This window comes from Myotis daubentonii, chromosome 5 (assembly GCF_963259705.1).
Source record: "Myotis daubentonii chromosome 5, mMyoDau2.1, whole genome shotgun sequence".
NCBI lineage: Eukaryota > Metazoa > Chordata > Mammalia > Chiroptera > Vespertilionidae > Myotis > Myotis daubentonii.
Genome location: NC_081844.1, coordinates 2,879,636 through 2,905,561, shown reverse-complemented (window position 1 = coordinate 2,905,561; position 25,926 = coordinate 2,879,636). Strand labels below are relative to the sequence as shown.

Genomic DNA, 25,926 nt, shown 5'->3' with positions numbered 1-25,926 from the left:
TCTGAACTTCTACAGTGCCACGTGGAACTCTGTGCATATGAGTCCAATACCCGTGTGTGTCTGCCCATCAGAATCCAGGCCTCATCATTTGTTTCTGGGGGGGCCCCTACGCTGTAGCAGTCAGTGGTGTCCAGCGAGTCTTAGCTAGTAGGGTGCAATCAAAACTAGAAAGGAGTTCACTTAAGGGCAGTCTGCTCTGAAACGCACGTTGGGGCATACCTCGTGCTTCCATACTTCAAAAATAAAATGTCAACAGAAAACGATTGCCAAGCATGTTTTTAAATATCGGGGGTGTGGGAGGGGGGCAAAAATGTTATTTAGCTTAATTAATGTAATGACTTTAAATATTCAAGTTTTCTTCTTTTCTTTCTTTCTTGCCTCTGACTTCCCCTCCAAAGTCTTTCCATTCCTGGAGACTGAATTAGCATGAATTCCGAAAACTATGTGAATACTTGAAAGGACTGAATCACGATCCATAATAATTCAAACATTAGGCTGCTGTGAATGTGAGAAACTTTAGCTACAAAGTTGTCTAGATAAATTCCAATATGACTTTAGTTGCAAAAATCCATTGTGCTGGGGTACAAGAGTGAGTGTAAATCTTGGGGAAATTTAAAAATTACGTGATTAGTGACCCTTTCACCTGTGGGTAAGAGCTGATAAAAAATTAAATCATTTAAAATGAGAGTTTGACAGTTTTAAAATTTTAATTTAAAATTTTATCATTATTGTCATAAAAAAGGAATTGGTGACAAATTAATTTATAGCAACAATTAATCATATGCATGCATTCAATGAAAATGAGCATGATTCACAAAATATGTTTTGAACTCCTCAGAATAGTTCAATGGAAATTTCAGAAAAAAAAATGTTTAGTATTTTATGATTGAAAATTAGCTCTTCTTGTATTAAAAAAAAAATCAGACTTAATGGTTAATTTAAAAACAAAGAATCAGAGTAAGAAGTTTTATAACAAAGGTAGCCGCTGGCAATAATATTTTATTCAGAGGAAATAAAGTGTGTGGCCATTCCTAAATGTAAGTTTTTCTTGACTGTGTTATACAACTCACTATGAAACTGACAGTCACAGTTGCACACTTGTCGCTAACACCCCTGCCAACACGCCAAGTATGTGAATCCGCCTGCATGCACTTGTTTAAAATCTATAAATGTGACGGTGCCTACAGACGCTGCAGGGCTACGCAATGATTGACAGCACTTGCCAAGGAAGCTACAAATGGTTTTGCTAAAAATACACCTTGACAGGAATGACAACAGGCCAGAAGACTTAATCTACTGCTTGGACTAACCAAGTTCATTACTGTCATAGATCATTCAGACACCAGTGCCTTTCCCCTCAGCCCTCACCTCCTCAAATGACTCTCCAAAAATGCGTGGCAAAAAGGAAAGAAAAGAACAAAAGTCATAAAACCCAGCGGCCACGCTCATCCTCACTCTGCTTCCTCTAATCACTCCCCGGGGTACCAGGAAACCCGGGGGTGGCGGGGGGTGGGGGGAAGCCTGGCATTGAAACCTGTGTTCTGTGTGAGGGCATTTAAATGCTCCACGTGGCCCCGGGGCTGGCCTGGGCGTGCAGAGGCGGTGGGACGCCCTGCGGCCGGTGAGGGCTGGCGGCGGGCGGATCGTGTAACTGCCGCCGCCACATGTCCCTGTCCGTCAGCCCACTCCTGCAGGCATCGTCAGGCTGCGGGCGGTTCAGTTCAGAAGCAGGATCTGCTTTTCGCATCAGCGGTGCAGCCTGAGTGCCACAGACGCCTCTGAGCAGCAGACTCCACCGCTGCTGACGGTTAAACTCGGAGTCCACGCCACGTCCAGTACTCGCGTGTGCCGTGCGAGCGTGGACTAGGGCAGCATTCTGAGACAGACCCGGGAAGCAATGCTAACACTGTGCTGGTCTTTCACAGTTCCCGTGCCCCTGGGGCAAAATGTGCATGAAAAGCAGGGAACTGGACTCCCAAGTTCAAACTCGCTGCTTCCAATTCAGACACTGGCACTGTCTGCAGTTTCATTTGGGCGGGGGGTGGGGGGGTGTTTTGGTGCATTAATAATTTTTTAATTGTGTCTCAGTGAAAGGCAGAAGAAAAAATCTTTAAAAGAAAAAGCCATCCATGCAGGCGAGCAGCAGCAAGATCCCCGGCCCCCAGCCCAGCCCCAGCCCCCAGCCCCCAGCCCCCAGCCCCGCTGGCCCCTGCAGGACTCACGTGCGTGGCGCGCTCTGTGCTTGTGTGGTCTGCTGTGATCCCTTTCCTCGCGCGGATCGTCCCCCTGCTCCGTGCCTTCTGAGGAGACGGCAAAGGCCACCAGAGAAGGAGGTGCTTCCGTCTGCCCTCCTTCCAGCGGGGAGTCCACACGCCCCGCCCCCGCCCGCAGCCCGCACCCTCCCGCCGGCTGCCCGGCGGCGCAGTCCAGGATCACTTCCACGCACGGCAGCCCCGCGGCCCCTGCCGCCCCCTGGACCACTCTCAGCTCCTGGCCCCTGCGGACCTGGATGACCTTGCTGGACCTCAGCGAGGCCTCCCCCCTCTCACTCGTGGGGGCTGAGTTTATGTGCACAGCGTTGGGGTCTGGGTCAGGGCTCTGAGGTGTGTCAGCTCCCAGGAGGGCCAGGGCGGGGGCCCCGGGGGCCGTGCCCAGGTCCTGAGGCAGGGACAGCTGTAGCTCAACCAGGGGGCCCGGCCAGCCCACGACTGCCTTCCTCTCCAGCAAGACCCCCTCCTCTGCTGCACGTCCTCTCGGGGGGCCAGGCGTGTGGGGCGCCTCGGCGTGACTCAGGCCAATTTCTTCTTCTTTTTTGCTCCCAGAAAAAGCGGGACCACTTTCCGAGTTCTCGGCCAGGGGGGTGCCACTCTGGCGGGGGGCGAGGCGGGGCTCGGCGTCCTGGCTGTGCGTGGCCGGGCGGATCTGCAGGGTGGTGCTCTCCACGCACCCCTCAGCGGGGAGATGCTCAGGGGTCTGGTTTTCCGTTTCAGAGGCCAAAGTCTCCCTTATTCCGCCGGAAGGTCTGCGCACAGAAAAGCCGAACAGTTCCCGACAGTTAGATGCGGGTGCCCACCCCCGCCAGGGTGCCCCCCGACCCCTCATGATGGCTGATGCCCGCAAGGCAAGGCTCTCCTGCGTGCCAGCGGCAGCGCGTGTGAAAACAGAAACTGGCAACTTGCGTGTGTGATTATTTAACGATTTTCCAAATAATGTTTCCTTTAAAGCAGAGGTTCTCAACCTGTGGGTCGCGACCCCTTTGTGGGTGGAACGACCCTTTCACAGGGGTCGCCTAAGACCATCAGAAAACACATATATAATTACATATTGTTTTTGTGATGAATCACTATGCTTTAATTATGTTCAATTTGTAACAATGAAATTGGGGGTCACCACAACCTGAGGAGCTGTATTAAAGGGTCGCGGCATTAGGAAGGTTGAGAACCACTGCTTTAGCCAAGCAAAAGGGCTCACAAGGTATGATACAACCTAAATCCATCCTACATTCAGCTTTTTTTAATGTTTTATTTAAAGACAGGTGACAGCCACATGGATGCTCTTTAGCTGCGCTTATTTGGTTGTTTTCAAAACGTGTTTTATGAGAAAGCAAGTCAGTGTCTCACTGACTAAGGCTGGGTCTGTCTCTAGACACACCCAGAGGCGCGGGAGGGGGGGGGGGGGCGGGGGGGGGTGATGTGATCACACAGGTGAGGCCGGGACCCTCTCAGCGGCTCTGCTTTCTTGAAGGGAATGAAACGCACGCCGAGCTCGGAGAGGGTGTCTGCCACCCGTGGGCCCCAGCCCAGCCCTCTCGCGTCCAGAGAAATCCTTTGCGAGCTGCCCTGGGCGATTGCGTCATGGAGTATAAATACCCCAGCCGCTCCCTCCTCCCGGGGACCTGCCTCTGGGAGCCATTCCCTTAGAGGGCCTCTGTGTCAGTCCCGTGCTCCTGTTGGGGGAGAGGGGGTGGGGGAGGGGGGCGGGGCGGGGCGGGTCCCTCTCCACAGTCCTTTGATTCTGGCCTGGACATTCCCAGCTGGTTTTGCAAATTTGGGTTTGCAAGAAGCAATGCCCATTTAAGGGTTAAACAACTCCTTGCTCGAGCGCTGATGTAAATTCTAAGGGCACTTAGAAGAGAATCCCCATTCACAGAACAGCTGGAGGAAATGCCCCATTTCTCACTTTTCTAAGGGTTTCCGTGTTTGTTTGTTTTTAAAGAAGCAGCAGGGTCCTCTGCCCCTCTCCCTCCCTCCCAGTCCGCTCTGACCAGCGAAGGGAATCTACCTGAGGATTGAGGTTGGCCGTACAAGTTCAGACTGTATGAGATTATAATGACTCCCAACTTCGCTTTTGACTGCATTGAGCAACCACAAAACTAAACTAAACAAAAACCATCAAAGGAAACACAGCTTTCTCTAAGCACGTACCCTGTGAAGCTTCCTGGCAAATACAGGAAAAAAAACCCGTAATACAGTGTTTCAAAAACACGCTGACAGCTCCTCAGATTCCCCCCCCCCCCCCCCCCGTAGGAAATGCTGCTACACTCTGTGCCACTGAACATGAGGGACCGGGCGGTCAGAGGGTTTAACGGAGGAAGGCTTGGGAGGGAACCGGATTAGATCACGTCGTGTTCTGTTAGCCATCACTCAGGAGGCTGAGACGAGAGTCTGACTTCACTCCAGCCTCAGACTGTCACGCAGGCAAATGCTCAGATAGGTGTTAACATGTCCTGGTGGCCAGCGTGACAGGGACACACATGACTACAGTCACGAAAGCCTGGGAGGCTAACCCTTCTACCTGAAGATGCTCATGTCCACGCCGTCCGCGTCGGCACCCGAGTCCACAGTGTGTGGGTCGCGGGTGGGAAGCAAAGTGGGACACTCCCAGCTCTCTGCCAGGGCATGACTTTATTTTGAAGGAACTAAAGTCTCAGCAGGACCTTTGACCTCCCTGCGAACTGCCTGGAAGAACTGAGGCAGAATCATACCTGGTCCCGGAACAGGGCTCTCGCTGGAGGTCTACAGAGAACAGGGGCTGGGGTGGGGTGGGGGAGTGTGTGTGTGGGGGGGGGGGGGGGGTGCTGGAGGAGCCTGGCCATCAGACGCCTCACTTTGAGGCCCAGCGAACATTTGTTTACCAAACATTTGCTCCTTCCTCCCCTTTGAAGTCCCAGACCACTTCCCCATCCCCTGAGCTCTGGGGGCACGCACGCCCAGCCTGCCTTGGGACCACTGGTCTTAATGAACCCTGGACATCCAACCGTAATTACATTTGGCTATTTATTCCTGCTAATCTGTCTTACATCGATTTAATTCTTAGGCCAGCCAGAAGAACCTAGAGTAAAATTTCCTGCTCCCCAACACATAATTATATAATTTAGAAAAACATCTTATTTTAATGAAATTTAAGATAATAGAGGCTTAATGATGAAGAAGTGTTTTAGGACCGCCTGACCCAGCTATCTCTGGGCAATTGTCCAGGAAAAGTAAACCAGTTGCCTTTTAGTGATAGAGGACAGTTATGTGAATGGGAGAATATTTTCATTCCAGGAAACAGCGTTCAGATACCAGAGTGGTGATGGTGATGGTGATGGTGATGGTGATGGTGATGGTGATGGTAGTGGTGATAGGGATGGTGATGGTGATGGTGATGGTGATGGTGATGGTGATGATGGTGGTGATGATGGTGGTGATGGTGGTGGTGGTAGTGATGGTGGTGGTGGTGATGGTGGTGGTGGTGGTGGTGGTGGTGGTGATGGTGGTGGTGATAGTGATGGTGATGGTGATGGTGGTGGTGGTAGTGATGGTGGTGGTGGTGATGGTGGTGGTGATAGTGATGGTGGTGGTGATGGTGGTGGTGATGGTGGTGGTAGTGATGGTGGTGGTGGTGGTGATGGTGGTGGTGATTGTGATGGTGATGGTGATTGTGATGGTGATGGTGATGGTAGTGATGGTGGTGGTGATAGTGATGGTGGTGGTGATGGTGGTGGTGATGGTGGTGGTAGTGATGGTGGTGGTGGTGGTGATGGTGGTGGTGATAGTGATGGTGGTGGTGGTGGTGGTGGTGATGGTGGTGGTGATGGTGATGGTGGTGGTGATGGTGGTGGTGGTAGTGATGGTGGTGGTGGTGATGGTGGTGGTGGTGGTGGTGGTGGTGGTGGTGGTGATGGTGGTGGTGATTGTGATGGTGGTGGTGATGGTGGTAGTGATGGTGGTGGTGGTGGTGATGGTGGTGTTGATTGTGATGGTGATGGTGATGGTGGTGGTGGTGGTGGTGATGGTGGTGATTGTGATTGTGATGGTGATGGTGGTGGTGATGGTGGTGGTGGTGGTGGTAGTGATGGTGATTGTGATGGTGATGGTGATGGTGATGGTGGTGATGGTGGTGATGGTGGTGGTGGTGGTGGTGATGGTGATGGTGGTGATGGTGGTGATGGTGGTGGTGGTGGTGGTGATGGTGATGGTGGTGGTGATGGTGATGGTGATGGTGGTGGTGATGGTGGTGGTGGTGGTGATGGTGATGGTGGTGGTGGTGGTAGTGGTGGTGGTGGTGATGGTGATGGTGGTGGTGGTGGTGGTGATGGTGGTGATGGTGTTGATGAGGATGATGACATGATGACTGCCTTTTGGTGGGTATTAATTTGAGATTCCGTTTTCAATATCATCAGTTACTTATTTGGTAAAGTCAAAGTACTTAAGAGAAAATAATAGTCATGGTCTCATTTACTGAAAGTAGCAGAGAACCAGTCCGATGATGTGTGACAGTAAATATGTGTCTACGACTCAGCTTTAAAGCACCCGGGGATTTTCCCAGGAGGCACCGCAGCCAGACAGGACCGAGTAGGGAAAGTGCCAGCCACAGCGTGTTCCGGGGAGCCGGCCTCACTGCAGCAGTGGAGGCACTAAAAAGGGAACAGACCAGAGAAGGCATCTCCCCTTGCGGACGTGATCAAACCTTCGCGAAGATGGAAGTGCTCGGAGAGCGGGGCTCTGTGCAGGGCCCTGGCACGCGGACTGCACGCCGCAGCCTTCCTGCTGGGTCCTTGCCAAAGCACGGGGTGGTTTATACATAAGTAGGAGCCTGAGGGCTTGCACACTGGGCTCGATGGGAAACATTTAGATGGGAGATGCTGAGAGTAAAGTGAGATTTCTTTCATTTTCAGAAGGTTTGGGCCACATGAGTCATGTTTATATAGAAGTGGAATCAGGCCTGGCCTGTGTTACTCAGTGGTTAGAGCATCAGCCCGTGCATCAAAGGGTCTCAGGTTTGATTCCTGGTCAAGGGCAAATACCTGGGTTGCAAGTTGGACCCCCGGCCCTGGTTGGGGCATGTGGGGAAGGCAACTAATCAATGTAGCTCTCTCATATGGATATTCCTCTCTCTCTCTCACTCTCCCTTCCTTCCTTCCCTTCTACTCTCTCTTTAAAAATCAATGAAAAAATATCCTCAGGCAAGGACTCCCAACAGCAACAACAAACAAAAAACAAAACAAAACCAGCCTGGCCGGTGTGGCTCAGTGGCTGAGCGTCAGCCTATGAACCAGGAGGTCATGGTTTGATTCCCGGTCAGGGCCCAGGCCCAGGTTGCAGGCTCGATCCCCAGTGTGGCGTGTGCAGGAGGCAGCCGATCCATGATTCTCTCTCATCATTGATGTTTCTCTCTCTCTCTCTCTCCCTCTCCCTTCCTCTCTGACATCAATATTAGAAAGGGGGAAATGAGATCACACTGAATGCAACCAGCGGGGGCCCTCTGACTCGCCCAGGAAGGCTCCCTCCAGGGTCCGGGGCTTTTCTGTCTGGAGTCATTACAACGCGATGTCGGTCATCCTGCAAAGCTAGTGCGGCCGGGGCTGTGGTTCGCACACAACGGAAATGTGGATGCTACTGTTTGTGTGTGTGTGAGTGCTCCCATTGTTTTATTTTTTAGAAAAAAAAATATATATATTGCTCTAGCCAGTTTGGCTCAGTGGATAGAGTGTCGGTCTGCGGACTGAAGGGTCCCAGGTTCGATTCTGGGCAAGGGCACATGCCCGGGTTGCGGGATTGACCCCCAGTATGGGGCGTGCAGGAGGCAGCCGATCCATGATTCTCTCATCATTGATATTTCTATCTCTCCCTTCTCTCCCTTCCTCTCTGACACAGAATATATTTAAAAAAATAAAATAAATATATTTTGATTGATTTTTAAAGAGATAGGGAGAGAGAAACATCGATGAGAGAAAACATTGATTTGCTGCCTCCTGCATGGCCCACACTGGGGATCGAGCCCGCAACCCAGGCACGTGCCCTGACCGGGAATCGAACCTGTGGTCTCTGGGTGCATGTGTCGACGCTCAGCCACCGAGCCACACTGGCCGGGAACCCCCGTGTTTTCTTTTGTTCCTATGTTTAAACTTTACTTCTGCATTTTTAAGCAATTAGTGGGGAGGATGGGTATGGGGAGATACAATTAACAAGAGATTTGCGTTGATAGTCCAAGAACTTTATTCTAATCACCCAGATATTGGTTTTACGGAGGTTCTGGTCTCAGGAATCTGGCTACTTTAAGGCTTTTGTTGTTGTTCTCCTTCTCCTGGGCATTTCTTTCTTGAAAAAGTTAGTGTGTAGTGTAATGGTTTGCTATTTAAATGTTTTTAATCCATCTGTGAATTATACATCGGTGGTCCTGACCCACCACAGAACCTGGATCTGGAAGGACTAAATTATGTTCAACATGCTGAGCTGTCTAAGGAACTAGTTTTAAATAACTGAGGCTTCCAACAAAATTCTTGAAACAAAGATTTCCAAGTTAATTTTCAATCACCCGGAAAATTCAGTGGGTCAAAGCCATCAGCTCTCAGACCCTGTGGTCCTCCTGTCTGCCTCACTGACCTCCGCAGGGCACCCACGTTTATGCGTTTATGTGTCGGAGGCTGTCCCTGTCCCAGCGGCGTGCAGAGCGAGTCCCCCCCCCCACCCCCCCGGGCTCCTACCGTTTGACGAGCATGTGCAGCGAGTCGGCCACGCTCTCCATGAGCTGGATGACCTGCGGGTAGGTGAGGTCCGCACATGGGTTGCCGTTGATGGAGACCACTTCATCTCCTTCACAGAGCCCGGAGCCCGATGCTTTGCTCTGGCTGCGGATCTGAGTGGAGCAAACAGGAGGCGACGATTAGAATCATCAATGTGTGCACACCATGCGCCTTCTCCGAGAGATGGGTCTGGGCCCAGCACGTGGATCTGCAAGCTGGAGAAGCAGCCCTGGCTTCATTCACTGTTAACCTGTGAGACCACTTTCCACATGTTACACACACACACACACACACACACACACACACACACACACACAATGTAGTGTGTACTATGTCAGCCCTGGCTTTATTCACCTGCTAACCTGTGAGACCACCTTATACATGTTACACACACACACACACACACACACACACACACAATGTAGTGTGTACCATGTCAGTCCTGGCTTTATGTTCACCTATTAACCATATCTTACACCTGTTGCACACACACACAAAGTAGTGTATACTATGTCAGCCCTGGCTTTATTCACCTGTGAGACCACCGTACACATGTTCCACTACACACACAATGTAGTGTGTACCATGTCAGTCCTGGTTTTATGTTCACCTGTTAACCACTATCTTACACATGGTCCACCCCCCCACACACACACACACAATGTAGTATATACCACCACGATGTCCACATTGAATTCATATCATTGTAAATAAACAGAAAAGGAGAGAAAATCTATTCTAGAAGAATGAGAGTAAAGACATAAAAAGCAGTGAGGAGTGGGGAGATGTTTTTAAATCAAGCACATGCTAGAAAGAACCTTGTCGCATTGTGAAGGCTGGCCCAATCGGGAGTGACTTCTCCCACTCAAATAAAATTTAAAACCCAGTCGCACTGCAGATGAACAAACCCAAGACAGCGCCCCAGCATCGAGGGTAACGAGATGGCCAGGGCATTAAGGATTATGTCAAAGGAAGGAATCCCTTTGAAACCAACTATTTAAGAGTTAGGACTAGGCAAACTTTGGCCAAAAAAAAAAAAAAAAAAAAAAAGGAAAGAAAAAGGTTGTGTAAAAATCAAACAGCCGAGCTCTAAGGATAATGTCCCGCCTGCAAGGATGTGGAAGAGAACGGATCAGAATAAAACCTGGGCACACTGACAGGCCCGGGAGGAGAGAGATGTGGGAACGACAGCAGAGGCTCCCCTGGGCCCCCCGTGAGGGGTGACTGGAAGTGATACATGTGTCATTGTGCCAACAAGAGTGTTGGGCTGGTCACTGTCCCTCTGCCCTTCCAGGTCCAGTCCCTCCCCTCCCCAGCACTGCCTCATGGCCGAGTTCCCATCACACTGGCTCCTGGCTGGGTCTGGCCAATGGGAACCCCAGTAAGAGATCAAAAAAGGAGAGGAAAGGGGGGGCAGGCAGGTGTGCTCCCCACTGGCCTACTGGTCTGCTGGCCCACAGCTCTCTGACAGTCCAGTTCCTGTGTGTCTGTCCCGCCAGGCCTGAGCTCTTATCCTGGGCTCCCCACACCATCTCCCGTGTGCAGGCCCAAAAAGAACAGGAGCTTCTTCTCTTTTTTGTTTTAAATACTAGAGGCCCGATGCATGAAGATTCGTGCAAGAGTGGGCCTTCCTTCCCCTGGCTGCCCGCACCGCCTTCGCTCCTGCCCGGAGCCGCCTTTCTGCCTTCCCACACTGCCCAGAGGCCCAGAGCGGCTGGGGTAATGCAGAACGCCTGAGTCCCACCCTACCCCCAGCCGCTCAGCACCTATGTATGCAAATAAACCCGCCATCTTTGTTGGGTTAATTTGCATACTCATCCTGATTGGCTGGTGGGTGTCGTGAAGGTATGGTCAATTTGCATCTTTCTCTTTTATTAGTGTAGATAATTTTATTGATTTCATGGAGGAAGGGAAAAGGACTGAAAGATAGAAACATCAATGATGAGAGAGAATCATGGATCAGCTGTAACCCGGGCATATGCCCTGACCGGGAATTGAACCATGACCTCCTGATTCACAGGTCGACACTCAGCCACTGAGCCATGCCAGCCAGGCTCTAAGTCTTTTTCTTTGGAGTATCCCTGAGACCTCACTGCCCACCTCCTGCATCTCCAGCTGCTCCTCCCTCTCAGTGCCTCACTCTGTGTTCAGACCATGTGACTCAGAGGTCATAAAAATGGAAATTTACCAAACGCTACATCCTCCTGCTCATGGCCTCTGGGCCTGGTCAGGAAGGACTCCCTCATTGCAGCCAGTGAAAATGGAAAGCTAAGGCTCCTGGGGAAATGTAACATTACTTCCATGTCATAGCCTGAATCTGAGACGCACATCAGCCATGCTACTTTAGCTTCATGAATAAATAATTACCTGGCGAAATGAGAAAGTTCCTTTTGCTCTTATTAGGGCTTCATGTCCAGGCCTGGTGGATGGAGTAGGAAGCACGCTGGCTTGGGGTGTGACTGCCATGCCCACAGTGCCACCTTCCCCACCCACAGTGCCAGCTTCCACACCCACAGTGTCAGCGTTCACGCCCACAGTGCCAGCATCCATGCCCACTGTGCCAGCATCCACGTCCACTGTACCAGCATCCACGCCCCCGGTGCCAGCTTCCACACCCACTGTGCCAATGTCCATGCCCACAGTGCCAGCGTCCCGTCGGCGACACGGGCCTCCTTTCCTGGTTGTGTGTCCGTGTGTGAGTCGTAGACAAGTCCTCTGGGAAATGCCAGAGCAAGTGGCAGAACCAGGACAACTTCCTTCTTAAGCCACACTCCCACCATTACACACATGACAAAGGAGATAGTGGGCAGGCGTCCAGCCCTGTGCCCGCAGAAGGCTCCTTGGACCCCACGCCGTGTGGCTCAGACCTGAGACAGGGAGGATGAGCGAGGGGATCGCGGCCAGAGGCAGCTTCTGCAATGGAGACGAGTCCGTGGGGTGGCGAGCAGACCAGGACTGAGCTCTCTTTCAGAACCCCAGCCCTCCCCAGGGGCGCGGCAGGCCTCGGCACAGCTCTCCTCCTGGAGACAAGGCTTCAGGGGCGCCCAGCGGCTCCTCCGCGGAGCCCAGGCAGGCCATGTTCCCCGCTGCCCTGAGAGCTGGTCACCAGGCCCCCAGGAGGCGATGATGGCGGCAGCTCAGGCTGTAGCAACCAGCAGCTAACCCCCTCTGCACGGCCTGCCCCAACTCTGACATCCAACCTCAGGTCCTGTTGGGGAGCGGGGGGCTCCTAGCACGAAGCAAAGAACAGTGTGACACTTTTAGGGCAACAAGGACCAGAACGAGAGGGAATAAAAGCAGAAATGACCCGGCCCGGGCAGCGTGGCTCAGTGGTTGAGCATCGACCTATGAACCAGGAGGTTGGGGTTCGATTCCCCGTCAGGGCACATGCCCGGGTTGTGGGCTCCATCCCAGTGTGATTCTCTCTCATCATTGATGCTCTATCTCTCGCTCCCTCTTCCTCTCTGACATCAAAACTATATTAGAGCCGAAGCCAGTTTGGCTCAGTGGATAGAGCGTCGGCCTGCAGACTGAAAGGTCCCAGGTTCGATTCCAGTCAAGGGCATGTACCTTGGTTGCGGGCACATCCCCAGTGGGAGATGTGCAGGAGGCAGCTGATCGATGTTTCTCTCTCATCGGTGTTTCTAACTCTCTATCCCTTTCCCTTCCTCTCTGTAAAAAATCAATAAAATATACATATTTTTTAAAAAATGAAGAAGAGGGATCAGTGAGTAAGAACTCTGACTGACAGCTGAGTGAGCCAACAGAGAGCCAGCGGCAGGGCGACGGGGCTGTGCAACTTCTGTGCCAGCTCCTTCCAGGTGCCGGGGTCGCCGCGGGGAGAAGACACCCCGTGTGTCCCTGACGCCCCTCCCGCTGGCCCCTGGTGGATCAGGTGCCCGCTCAGCGGGTGAGGCTCAGGCCACCTGCGCCTGGACCAAGTGGCAGAGAGAGGCCGGGCCTCGCGGGCTCGGTGCTGCGGGCGCCCAGCTGGGAGGCGCTTGGCTGTGGGCGCCGCGGGCCACCGGCAGCGTCTCAGTCCCCGGCCAGGCCAAGGCGTGACCCCGAGGCCCAGCGCTGGCCCGTGGCTCCCTGACCCGCAACCGTGCCCGTCCCGGGTGACCCGTGGTGGCTGCTGTCGGAAGCCATTCTCAGAGACCCTGCCCCCTGCCCTCAACCCTGTGGGCGTCACCCCGTCCCTTTGTGACAGAATAAGCAGGTGTCCATTTCCTGCGCGAGCCCTGGACCCAGCTGGACAGCATTGCGGGCAGACAGGAGGCAGAGGAGAGGGCCTGGGTCTCGGAGGCAGAGAGGGAGGAGGGGTGCCAGCTGTCAGGGCGGGGGTATGAGAGGGTCGGGCAAGGGTTCCAGGTCACTGTCTCCATGGAAGAAGGAGGGGCTGAGGGAGGCGGGGGCACTTGAGGGCGATGAAGGAAGTGCAGGCCAGCCGCTGGGGAGATGGACTAGGAGAGCGCCTGGGAGCCGGGAGGGCAGGGGAGGGACGGTGAGGGATGGCGGGGGGGGGGGGGGGGGGACTGTCTGTGCAGGGGCGTCTAGAAGGAGAGCTGATGGGGAGGGAGGAGGCTTCCCTCCTCAGAAGCATCATCTCAGGTGCGGGGAGAACTGGGTGAGGGTTGGGGCACCCGTCCTCTGCCTGAACACGGTGCGTCGGCGTGGGGGTCACTGCGCAGACGGAGGCAGACTGGGGTTTCCGGGGCCCGTTGGCGCCTCAGCTCCCACTCCCAGGCCTGCGGTGGAGTCGGCCGGAGCCTGGACGCCTCTGCTTCGATCCCTGTTCACACCCAGAGGCTTGGCAGTGTCGTCTCCCCCGCAGGGTCCCAGTCGCCATAAAAGCAGAAAGCATTCCTCAGCCGCCTGGGCAGGCTCCCGGAGCGAACCAGGACTCCCAGGCGCGAGGCCCCTCCACGCTGCGCCCTAGGAATGCGCGCCCCGACGTGGCCCCAGGGGCAGAGCTATGCGCGATGCCGCTGTGAGCTGTGAGCGGTGAGAGAGCGGCCACGTGCTGCAGGAGCGCAAGGACTAATATGGAATGGTATTCTCTGCTCCCGGCGCCTGGGGAGTGTACGCACCAGCTCCTCCAGGACCAGGGCGGCCGGCCGCCTGCTTTCTGTCCGGTGGGACAGTGAGGGCTCCGTGCCGAAGGCTCCTGGACCAGGCAGACACGTTGTCTAAGCATTTAGACAGAACATGAAACAGTGCTTTTAAAGGGCTCATTACAAACACGTGTAAGCCCTGGCCGGCGTGGCTCAGTGGGTAGAGTGTCAGCCTGCAGACTGAATGGTCCCGGGTTCGATTCCCCATCAGGGCACATGCCCGGGCTGCGCACTTGATCTCCGGTGTGAGGCGTGCAGGAGGCAGCTGGTCCATGATTCTCTCTCATCACTGATGTTTCTATCTTTCTCCCTCTCCCTTCCTCTCTGAAATCAATACAAATATATTTAAAAATAACAACAACTAGAACAAAAAAACATGTTTAAAATCTAAAAGATTAGACAAATAAGTGGCCGGAGGACTCGGAAAAGAGAGAAGCCTTAGAGCCCGTGTCTGGGTTCCCCACGTCCGCGTGTGTTTGTTCCCCCACACTCACTAGCTGCAGCCCCACAGCCCCCCAGGCCAGCCCCAGAGTCTGTGCATCGCCAACATGCAGCAACACTAAAGCTCATGTCACCCCTGCATCACAGTGTCGGGACCTCTCTCAGTCTGTTTGCTCAATTGTGTGCAATGCTAACCAGCTTTCTATCTGGTCACGGGAATGAGAAATGGCGAGAGAAACGTGCTCCCCGCCTAAAGAAAGCTGCTATAGTTCATGCATCACCAAAGCCAGGGGTGGGGGACACATTTAAAAACACACAAAAATCTGAAATAAAAAGACTCAGGACACTGGGGCCATTTAACGAAAGTGGAAAACTCTCCCATGCTCAAAGGGACTCGGTGCCTCCCTTGGATTCCAGGAAAAGATGGGCGTTAACAGTAACAACCCCGAGTCATTCAACATGTTCAAAGCACCGTTAGGTGACCGATTTGATGAGGAAACACAGGTGATGCCTTGTCCAGAGGCGGCCCGGGGAGCCCTGCCGTTTGGGGTCACCTGCGTCGGGCACCTGATACAGGTGGGATGGGGCGGAGGCCTGGCCTGGGGTCCGGACTCCCTGCTGCTGTCGGTGCTTTCACTCGACTGTTCAGCCTCAGACCCTGACCAGCTCTCGCGTGTCCAGAGGGTGTTGTGTGTGGATGCCCCACCCGTAGCTTGGCCCTCAGACCTGCACCCTGTCCGCCTGACCTGGAGAGACATTCCCTCCACAGGTTGCTCCCCCGTAAATCTACCGATAAAGAGGACAGACCTCAAGTGAGAAACGTTCTCCAAATGAAAGAGCACAGACCTTGATTACAAACTAGTGGCCCGGTGCACGAAATTCGTGCACATTAAAGGGGGATTAATTAGAGGAAATATTTTAATATTGTGATTTGCCCTTTCTCTATAATAGAAGTGTCAGAGATGAAAGAAAATTAGTAAAATGTATATGAAAATCTTCCTCCTGTCAGAGTCTGGGGTGCACCATGGGACCCAGAGTCAACTCCTCGCCCACCCACGTGTGCCTCAAAATCAAGCGAGACCCAGACCTGGCTGCGCGCCCCCCGCCCCGATTGGGCTAGATCCAGACCTGGCCAGTCCCACCTTTGTCAAGCCCTGCCGGGCAGGGGGTGCAGCCTCAGGTCCCCTGTCAAGCCCCATTGGGAGGGGGGTGCAGCCTCAGGTCCCCCATCAAGCCCCACTGGGTGGGGGGCATGGCCTGAGGTTCCCCAGCCCAGCACTGGGGCGGGGGGCACACCTTGAGGTCCCCCATCAAGCCCTGCCAGGCGGGGGGTGCAGCCTGAGGTCCCCCATCAAGCCCTGCCAGGCGGGGGGTGCAGCCTGAGGTCCCCTGTCAAGCCCTGCTGCATGGGGGGCACACCATGAGGTCCCCTGTCAAGCCCCTCAGCGGGGGGGGGGGGGGGGCGGGGATTGAGAGGTGCAGCCTCAGGTCCCTGCTGATTGCTCGTTACGGGAACTCGGCCTCCACTGTGGGTACAGCCATCTTGTGTTACAGGAACCCCCGCCCCCTGTGGGCGCCACCATCTTTGTGGCGGAGTGATGGACAATTTGCATATTCCCTCTTTATTAGATAGGATGGGTGCATGCTGTCCTTTCGCTCTGGGCATGAAGGTTATTAGCAAACGGGAGGTTAACTCAGCACCTGCTCCTGTGACAGGTATTCCAGTTGTCAGGAGCCATTTCCTCCTCAGGGGAATGGAGGGATTTCTTCAGTTCCTAATCCTATGCTTTGTAAGACTGTGCCACCCACACACGTACATGCACATGCACATGCACACGCATGCACACATACATACTTAATTCTATGCTTTGTCAGACTGTGCCACCCACACACACCCACACATGCACATGCATACACACACATGTACATACTTCTATGCTTTGTTAGACTGTGCCATACACACACATGCATATACATACATACATATACACTTCCATGCTTTATTAAACTGGACCACACACATACACATACATACATGCATACATAATTCTATGCTTTGTTAAAGTGTACCACACACACATACACATGCATACATATACCCTTCTATGCTTTGTTAAATTGTACCACACGTGTGTGCACACACACATGCATGCATGCATAATTCTATGCTTTGTTAAACTGTTCCACACATATATGCACACACATACATACACACACACATACACAGATACATACATAATTCTATGCTTTGTGAAACTGGACCACACATATATACACACACATACCTATAAATACACACATGGACACACATACACATGCATGCATGCACACACGTGCATATATATAAGATACCTATCACGGTGTTTCTCCTCTAGAGACATATACACAATGTGGCTGAGGTTTTGATGGAAGAAGAGTGACCAGCACAGAGTACACATGCTCTGCAGTTGTAACTGGGAAAGCGGGCTGCACTGTGAGGTGTTAAGAGGGACCCGGGGAGTCAGTGCCGGCTCTGTCCTCGCAGGACAGATGGTGCCACCCCCAGCCGGGACATGCTGAGTGAGCTGGTGGCAAAAGGAGCAGATCAGCTGCCCGGGGCCTGGAAGTCCATCCAGGACGGCCCCCCAGCCGGGTCGTTAAATGCTGCACCACCGCCTGAGCTGCCGGAATTCCCCTCGCTGGGCCGTGGAGTCAGAGTGCGTGTCCCGAAGCCTCAGTTCTCAAGTGTTTTGCTCTGTGGACCCCCTTTCATTATTAAAAATGATGGAGGACTTCAAACGAATTTTGTTCTTGTGGGTCCATCTGGTGGTAGTTACCATCCTATCTAACAAAGAGGAAATATGCTAATTGACCCTCACGCCGTCGCAAAGATGGTGGTGCCCACAGCCAATAAGAAGGGAATATGCTAATTGACTGCCCCGCCCTCAAAGATGGCGGCACCCACAGCCATAAGATGGTGATGCCCAGTCCCCTCAGCCCCACCGGGGCAGCAGGTGTGCCTGCCTTCAGAATCCCCCTAGTCCCCTCAGCACCCCAGCCTCCCAGGGCCACCTGAGGCTCAGGTAACCAGGGCTGGACAAGGCTTGCGCTGCTGGCAGTGGCAACAGCAGAGGTGTGATGGGGCATCACCTTCCCCTGATCGCCAGGTTGCCTCCCAACCTGAGGGCTCCCGGACTGTGAGGGGGGGCAGGCCAGGCTGAGAGACCCCCCTTCAGTGCATGAATTTTCATGCACTGGGCCTCTAGCATTAAAAATAAAAGGCAAGGTATTTAAAATGTTGGTTCAATAATCAATTTTAAAATAACAGGTAAGTTAACATAGATACTTAGCTTTTATGCAAAATAACCATGTTTTTAAAAACTGAGCTGACTTAGGGGAGGGTGGCATTGTTTTCCATCTGTAAGCTCTTCACGTCTGAGCTCAGAGAAGGCAACTGGGTCTCCCTGTTCTGCGCCCCGTGTTCTCGCTGTCCTACCCCCCTGCCCCCGCCCCCCATGGGGACTGCAGGGTGGGCAATCCTGCCTCGTGCAGACACAGCCGGAATGGGAGCAGTGCCATCTTTTCACGTCATTTTGGACACTCTTCTCGATGCTACATCAACTCAGACGGGTCGCTCCTAAGCCGGCGGTGGGAGCTGAGCGCAGCATCGCACTTTTCCCCTTGGTCCGCTCCGCACCTTGCATGGCTCTTTACCCCCGGCCGACCTGCCACATCGCGCCCTACTCGTCCGGAAGCGCTGAGTCATGAGCTGCGCCGATCTGCCAAGTGCCGGCATATTTCACCGTACAGTACACACAACCACACTCCTAGCTCCGTCTGACCTCATCAAGCAGCTGTCACATGCACGGGGACAAAGCTTTCGGACCGGAGGGGGCACCTTGTATCTGCATCTTTCAGGAGCTTCCCAGGGACCCAAGGCCTAGTCTCTCACTATTTTCTACAAAACAGGCAAGGAAATATGTGTGGGACAACCATTTCCGCGTGTGTGTGTGTGTGTGTGTGTGTGTGTGTGAGAGAGAGAGAGGCAAGTAGGCAGACCTTTACTGAGTGACCTTCCCCGCGATCATATTATCAACTCTATTAAGCTTCAAATAACCACATTTTTCAAGGAGACGAGCCGCTGAGTTTATGATGATTATTATAGACTTTTTGCATGGTCTTTAACTGTATGACTTTAATTGTTCTCAGAACTAAGCTGCTCCAAAGCCCAGCCTCTCTGGACAGAGGTGCAGACACAGTGTGGCTGCTAACACCGCTGATGCGGAAAAACCAGAACCCAGATTACATCCCTGCGCGGATCATGCGGGCGAATCACCAGCTCCGGAAAGCACATGTGCAGCACGGAGGGGCCTGGAGAGTCTCACGCTCAGTGAAATAAGCCAGACTGAGAAGGACACACGTCACATGAGCTCACTTATCGGTGGAATCTAATGAGCAAAATGAATTGACCCACAAAATAAGACCCGACTCCGGGAGGCATGGGACAGACTGAGATTCCTCAATGTGGGGTTGGGGGGTAAGAAGAGATAAACCAAAGACCTTATATACTTATAGGCATAGCCATGGGCATGAGCAATGGGGGGGAGGTCCTGGGGGGGTCCTCAGGGGGAAAATGGGGGTGGGAGATATCTGCAGTACCATCAACAATAAAACGTTTTTTAAAAATAAATAAATAGATAAATAAAAAATACATGTGTAGCCTCTGGCCATACAAAGAGCTCCAAGTACCATTGATTTACCTTGACAATAACCTTAATTCTCCAGCCGGTCACAAAACGTAACATGAGGAAGACCAGGGACAACCATTAATTCTTGGTTTTCATTCGAAATTTCATCATTCGGAACTAAATATGATGAAATTTCAATTTCCTCTCTGTTATTACATAAACCTGAAACCACGAGATGGAATTACCAAGTGCTTGTTTCATAAGAAAAACGATCTCCATGTTAATTAAATTAGCTGTGCCTACTTGAAGGAAATGAACTAGTACAATGGCAGATACGTATGTTCAAGTATTTTAATGAGTTACAGTTAGCATAGAAACACAACAGCCTATAGAAATTATGTTTTTAAAGGACAAAAGAAGCCATATTAATTTCTTGAGACAAGGGCTTTCTTAATTTTACAAATTGTTTGTGAGAAAATGCAAGCAATATTGAGTCTCGTACTCCTCCTTCAAAAGAATTTGGCTCCTAGCTAAAGGAAAGCTGTGAACAACACCACAGTGAAGTTTCTACTGGATGTATCTACTGTAAAATGAAACACTTCAAGTATCACAAAGAAAATGAACAACCAGCATGATCCTTTGGGAATTATCTAGAATTTTATTATTTTTTCTGTTTTAAAAAAATCTTTATTGTTGAAAGTATTACAGATGCCCCGTTTTTTTTTCCCCATTGACCCCCTCCACCCCAGCCCCGCCCCACCCAGGCCTTCACCACACTATAGTCTATGTTCATGGGCTGCATATGTATGCACGTAAGCATTGTTTTATATCCGGCCATTAGCAGTGCACCTCACTCTGTATGACGTTCTCCTTTGATCGGACAGTATATGATGGGATCAGTACCTCACAATCCTATTGCTGATCTCTGGGCTTGGTGGACAGGGAAATTCTCACCACCAGCCTGACTCCTGAGTGAGCAGGTGAAGGTCTAGTTAAGCAAACGCGAAGATGCTGTCTGATTTCAGCATTTGTCCCTCATCTCCAGGCAGCATATCCTATATAATAAAAGCCCAGCAACCGAATGGTGGAACAAGAGGAATGACTGGAATGACTGCGGCCCCTCGCCCTGGCCGGCCCTGCCCCTGAGTGGGCCCCCCCACTCCGATCAGGTGCAGGGCCGGCTGGCAAACCACTCACAGCTCCTCACCCTGGCCGGCCCCGGCCGGCCAGCCCTGTCCCCCAGTGGCCCCCACCCCAGGTCAGCAAGTTTGTGCACCAGGCTCTAGTAAACGCATAAATGCACATGCATTTCACGTAAAAGACTGTCCTGCACATGGTTCATTGTGAAGAGGCACTTTTCCTTTCTCTCTTCCTTTGCCTCTTTCTCCCTTTCTTTTTGTAAAATATTTTTTTATTGATTTCAGAGAGGAAGGGAGAGGGAGAGAGAGATAGAAACATCAATGATGAGAGAGAATCATGGATCGGCTGCCTCCTGCACACCCCCCACTGGGGATGGAGCCCGCAACGCAGGCATGTGCCCTGACCAGAATCAAACCCTGACCTCCTGGTTCATAGGTCGATGCTCAACCACTAAGCCACGCCGGCCAGCCTCCTTTGCTCCTTTAACTGCACAGGCAGGACCCCAGGGCCAGGCCGCTGCCAATGCCAAGGACACGACAAACAGGTAAGGACACCGCTCTGGGGCACAGAGTCTGGGAGGAAAGAACGACAGCTACACAGTGACAGTGACCCCTGACCTCCTGAGATGGACGTGTGCGTGCAGAGGGCAAGGCAGCGTGGAGGAAGAATCCTCCCGTGGGTGGTGGAATAAAGCCCCTCCTCCCCACTCGGCTGGATGCCTGGCCCCACAGACCTGTGCACAGAGGCCACGCCACAGTGTCGGTGCTTAGAGTTTAGGCTGAGGTCTCCGCAGAAGCTGGGAGAGGCTGGGGGGCGGGGGTGGGGGAGGGTGGACAAGAAGGCAGGACCCTCCCTGCAAATGCTACGCTCGAGTTCTAAGCAGTAGAATGAGTGTTTTCACTGGTCCAGCCTGCTGGTCTCTGCTTCCTCTCCTCCCCGCCTCCCTCCCCTTCCTCCCGGACTGCAGCCCTGGCGCTGAGGTAGCAGGCTCCAGAACAAGGCCTGGTGCAGAGGCAGCGCACACGTGTGCAGACAGCGTGTCAGCCCCACGCCACGGCGCCCTGGCGGGAGCCACGTCATGGGAGCCACGTCATGGGAGCAACAGTGAGTCCGGGCCGTTCCAGTGACCCGGGCAGGGACCCCGGGCTGTGTTCTGCGTATGTGTCTTCTGCTGCCTCCTATATTATTTTATTTTTTTAAATATATTTTTATTGATTTCAGAAAGGAAGGCAGAGGGAGAGAGAGATAGAAACATCAGTGATGAGAACCATTGATCGGCTGCCTCCTGCACTCCCTCCACCAGGGAAGGAGCCCACAACCCAGGCACGTGCCCTTGACCGGAATCAAACCGTGACCTCCTGGTTCATAGGTGGACGCTCACCCACTGAGCCACCTCCTATTGTACATGGCGGACACTAGCAAGGCCCCCTCTTCTCCGAGGAGCCCAGGGAGAAGGGGTCACTCGGTGTTCATCCTAATCAGGCTCCCCCCTCCGCACAGGGTTCTGGATGTGAAGAACAGAGTAAGGGGAGGTGAGCGTGCCCTTCTCTGAGCTCCTTCTCGCCTCGGCACCAGTCCTCGCTCCTGGTCACCCGTGAAGTCACCAACCTTGCTCCCATCACTGCAGTCGCCACACCGCAGCACCATGCTCGCCCCCACGCGGGCCTCTCCCGGGCTCCCCCTGCCCCAGAGCCCTTGCCTTGCCAGGCCCTTTGGGGAAAACAACTTCGGTCAGACACCGAAACCCTTAGAGAACCCCAGGCAACATGCAAAGGCGTGAAGATGGCTGTGGGGGGGAAATTCTTCTCTGTCCAGAGTCCACCCTGCTCCCCAGCCCATCCGTCAGTCTGTCCGTCTTTGAACCTGCATTTCCTTCAGAGCCCAGATCCAAAAACTCTCCCCCTTCCCCTCTCCCCCCTCCCCACCACATAGAAACCCCCAGGCTATGAACTCCTTGTAAGGGGCTTTGGGTTTCTCCTCCTGCACCTCATGGCTTATATTTTACTAGAGGCCCGATGCACAAAATCTGAGCAAGAGTAGGCCTTCCTTCCCCGGCTGCCGGCAAGGCCAGGCACCCCGCCCACTGTGCGAGGACCCGCGTCCTGAGCTGCGGCGTGGCTCCGGGGGTCCCGCTGAGAACGGGACCGCTTTCCAGGGAGCCCGGAGCCGTTGCTCAGCCAGAACCTGCCACAAGCTGGAGGGAAGGAACGGGGGGGGGGGGGGGGGGGGGGGGGGGGGAGGGGAGGGGAGGGAGAAAAGGTGAGACACCTCGGGCTCCCCGTGTGTTGGAACCCGACTTCTCAGGCTGCTGGGCTGCAGGGTTGGGGGGACTGAGGAAGTGCCCCTCCTTTACACGGAGGACGGCTGGGCCTGAGAGGGGCCGCCCCGCTCTCGCTGCCCAGCCCGGCGCCGCGGGTCCTGACGCCACAGCTCCTTCTCCAGAAGACGCGCGTTTTGAACCCGACAGCAAGGAACAGGCGTGTGAGTCTGTTTGTTGAAACTTTTGTTTCCTGTGTTAACATAAGAACAGCCACACCTGGGAAGAATTTCTGTGAGTTTATTTGAGCCAAACTGTCCACAACTGCCGGGAAGCAGAATCTCAACGGATTGGGGTATTGCTCCGGAGAATGGCTGTTTTTCACCCATTTTATACATCGCAATCCAAGGAGGAGACGTAGGGGGGCCACATGAAATCCATTCGTGATAGATTAGGGAGGCGGGAGAAAGCAAAGGGGGGAACCTCTGTGATTGGATAAAAAGTAAAATGATGGACACGTGCTTCTTTTATTAGGTGGGTGCAGGGTAGTTAACAGTCAGCAATTAACACAATAATAACAATGAAGGAACTTGTGGTCTCTGTCCTGGCGCCCAGGGCATTTAGTTGTGCCCTGAGGGGTCCGGGAAAAGGGAAGTTACAAGTTACCCAGACATTTCAAGGGTGTGTTATCATAGATGCAAAAAGACAGACAGGCCCAGTTAAGGTAAAGGTTGACCTTGTCAGGGAAGATACTGGCCTAGGAGGTGACTACCCCCATCACTGCTTTAGCTAAAGTCTAATTTCAGACCATCCTTGGTGGTGACTTTAGGTCTCTGAGTTTGCAAGGCCCCACGCAGGCCTCCCCTGAGCTGGTCAGGTCAGCATGTGGCCCCTTCCGTCCACACCTACAGTCCTCTGGCTGCCAAGAAGCAAGAATGACAACTTCTAGAAGTTTTCTTACACAATTTTCTCATCTCCGAACCTGGGGAATAATATCTAAAATATACAAGATAACAGAGTTGTCTTTGGTCGTGTCACCAAAAGAGGAAATATTTTATCTGTACAATGTGCCTCCTACTCAGCGGTCATCACGATACAAACAGTGCCTGTTTCCCCGTGAGCACCCGCCGCACTCAGACCTCCCATCAGCCCGGCGGCGGCCGCGAGGTTTAGAATCTGACCACACCAGCGAGAGGAGGCGACTGAAACACAGATCTATTTAGGGCCAAGTTCAGGGCCGTGTAATGTTCCCCAATTAACTGATAGCTACTTGCAGAAAAATGTGTTTAGCAAGCACAGGCAGCTAACCAAGTCCTAGATGACCGCGTGCTTTCCCAGACGACACCCCACCCCACCCGCCCTCCGCCGGAACCCTGCCGCCTCGGCCCGAGCCAGGGCCTGGGCAGGGCTTGGAAGCAGGACAGGGGCTGCCACTGAGCACCAGCCCTGAGGCCATCCGTGGGGATTTTCGGAATGACTTTGGGTAAATGGACTGAACTCGGCCAGAGCAGCCTGTGGGAGGTATTAGCACATCGAAGGAGAGAATATGTCCCTCTAAAGGGTTGTCCAGAAAGAGAAATGAGGAAAGGGTAGGAGACCATCAGCGGGCCGCCCGCGGAGCAGGCATCCAGACCGAGGCCCACCCTGCCTGGAGCAGGTGCTCCCCGCTGCGCAGGTGGGCGGACGGCCCGCCCAGTGCCCGGTCCCACGCACACACCCAGCCTTCTACGGCCACAGGGACTCTGGGGGAGCGCGGTGAGGGTCAGGGGTGCAGGTTCAGCCTTCCTGGCCACTTGGTCCCACCTCTCTCTCAAGGCATTTCTTTTGAAGAAATGACTCTGGTTCATGACAAAGGCATCTGTTTGAAGATCTCATGGAGGAAAGCGACAGACTGGGCTCACCTGCAGCCACAGCTCCGACAGCCACGGCAGTCAGACCATGGGACACGCTGCCCAGCAGCACCGAGACGCCGCAGGCGGAGAACCTCACTCCCACCTCCAAGGAGTGGAAAGGAACAGGCTAAGTGTACACTTGCTGTGGGCACATTAGTCAGTGACAGCAGTGACAGTAAAAGTGATCAGCCAGGGACCGTGGTTACTTGGTTAAAACCACTTGCAGGTTTCATCAGAGGGTTGAGGTTGAGCATAACTCCCGTCCAGATAATCTCATTATTCCAGGATGGTCATCAGGCTAAGGAACCTGAAGACAGAACTAAACAACCAGAAACCAGACACAAAGGGCACGCTGTTCTACAGCCCCGGGCACGGCCCACGCTAGACATCCAACTTGTTTGGTGAATGACATGCCATTTCCGGCCACGCTTCTGGTCACATGATCCATGTTTGCCACGGAATTAGCTTTGCCTTTTCCAAAACACTCTGCTTTGTCCCTACACGATGTGATGCTGGGTGCAGAGTCTTTCCAATCGTTTTAAAGAAAACCTCAGCAACCGCCCTGGCTGGTGTGGCTCAGTATAGCGCGTCGGCCTGCGGACCGAAGGGTCCCGGGTTCGATTTTGATCAAGGCACGTACCTCAGTTGCAGGCTCCTCCCCAGCCTGGGCCCTGGTTGGGGCAAGTGCAGGAGGCAACCAATGGATGTGTCTCTCTCACATCGATGTTTCTCTCTATCTTTCCCTCTCTCTCTAAAAATTCATGGAGAAATATCCTTGGGTGAGGATTAACAAAAAAGAAAAGAAAACCTCAGCCACCAATCACGAACTCTGTAAACCCCTCTATGACCACCCCCCAATACACACGCTGAGCCACAAGTGCTCACCATCCATCCACCCGACCAACCCTCTGCCACTCCATCCCTCGGTCTGCAAATTCCACGCAGGTGGCGGGTCGGGGGGAGGGGCGCCTCTTTCGCACCCGGGCTGCCCTGCCCACACCTGCCTCTCCGGGCTCCCAGCTCCCCTGGCCTCTCGTCCTCAGGAAACCTCCCCCCTCAGGCTGCTCACGTGGGCGCCGCGCCTGGGCGCCCGACAGGTGCAGCCGATGAGCACCCAGCGCGTTTAGACCGTGTGGTCCCCCAGCTGTCGCTGAGGTCAGGGTTTCTGTAAAACTGTGTATTTCTGGCCCCTGCCTCATGCCCTGGGCAGTTCACACATTGCCAGCAGGGCCGGGGAGCGCTCAGTGGCTCAGGGCGGTGCAGGGACCGGCGGTCAGCGGGCCAGGCTCTGGCTGGGTCTCCGCCTGGGTGAGGCTGAGGCGTTAGCCCGCCCCCTGCGCCCGCCATAAGCCCGGGGATGCAACTTGCGGACAGCCTGCATTTCAACCCATCGGAATGTAAGCGGACA

The 25,926-nt window shown here is 53.5% G+C and overlaps 1 protein-coding gene across 1 annotated transcript in view; it reads right to left on the bottom strand.

The window, feature by feature from the left end:
* Window positions 1-25,926, bottom strand: part of SYNPO2 (synaptopodin 2) — a 140,331-nt gene that overhangs the window by 30,961 nt on the left and 83,444 nt on the right. The window contains exons 2-3 of the mRNA XM_059695568.1: window positions 8,969-9,120; window positions 2,223-3,022 (exon numbers count right to left, since the gene is read on the bottom strand). Coding sequence (XP_059551551.1) covers window positions 2,223-3,022; window positions 8,969-9,120 — 952 coding nt within the window. The remainder of the gene's footprint in view (window positions 1-2,222; window positions 3,023-8,968; window positions 9,121-25,926) is intronic.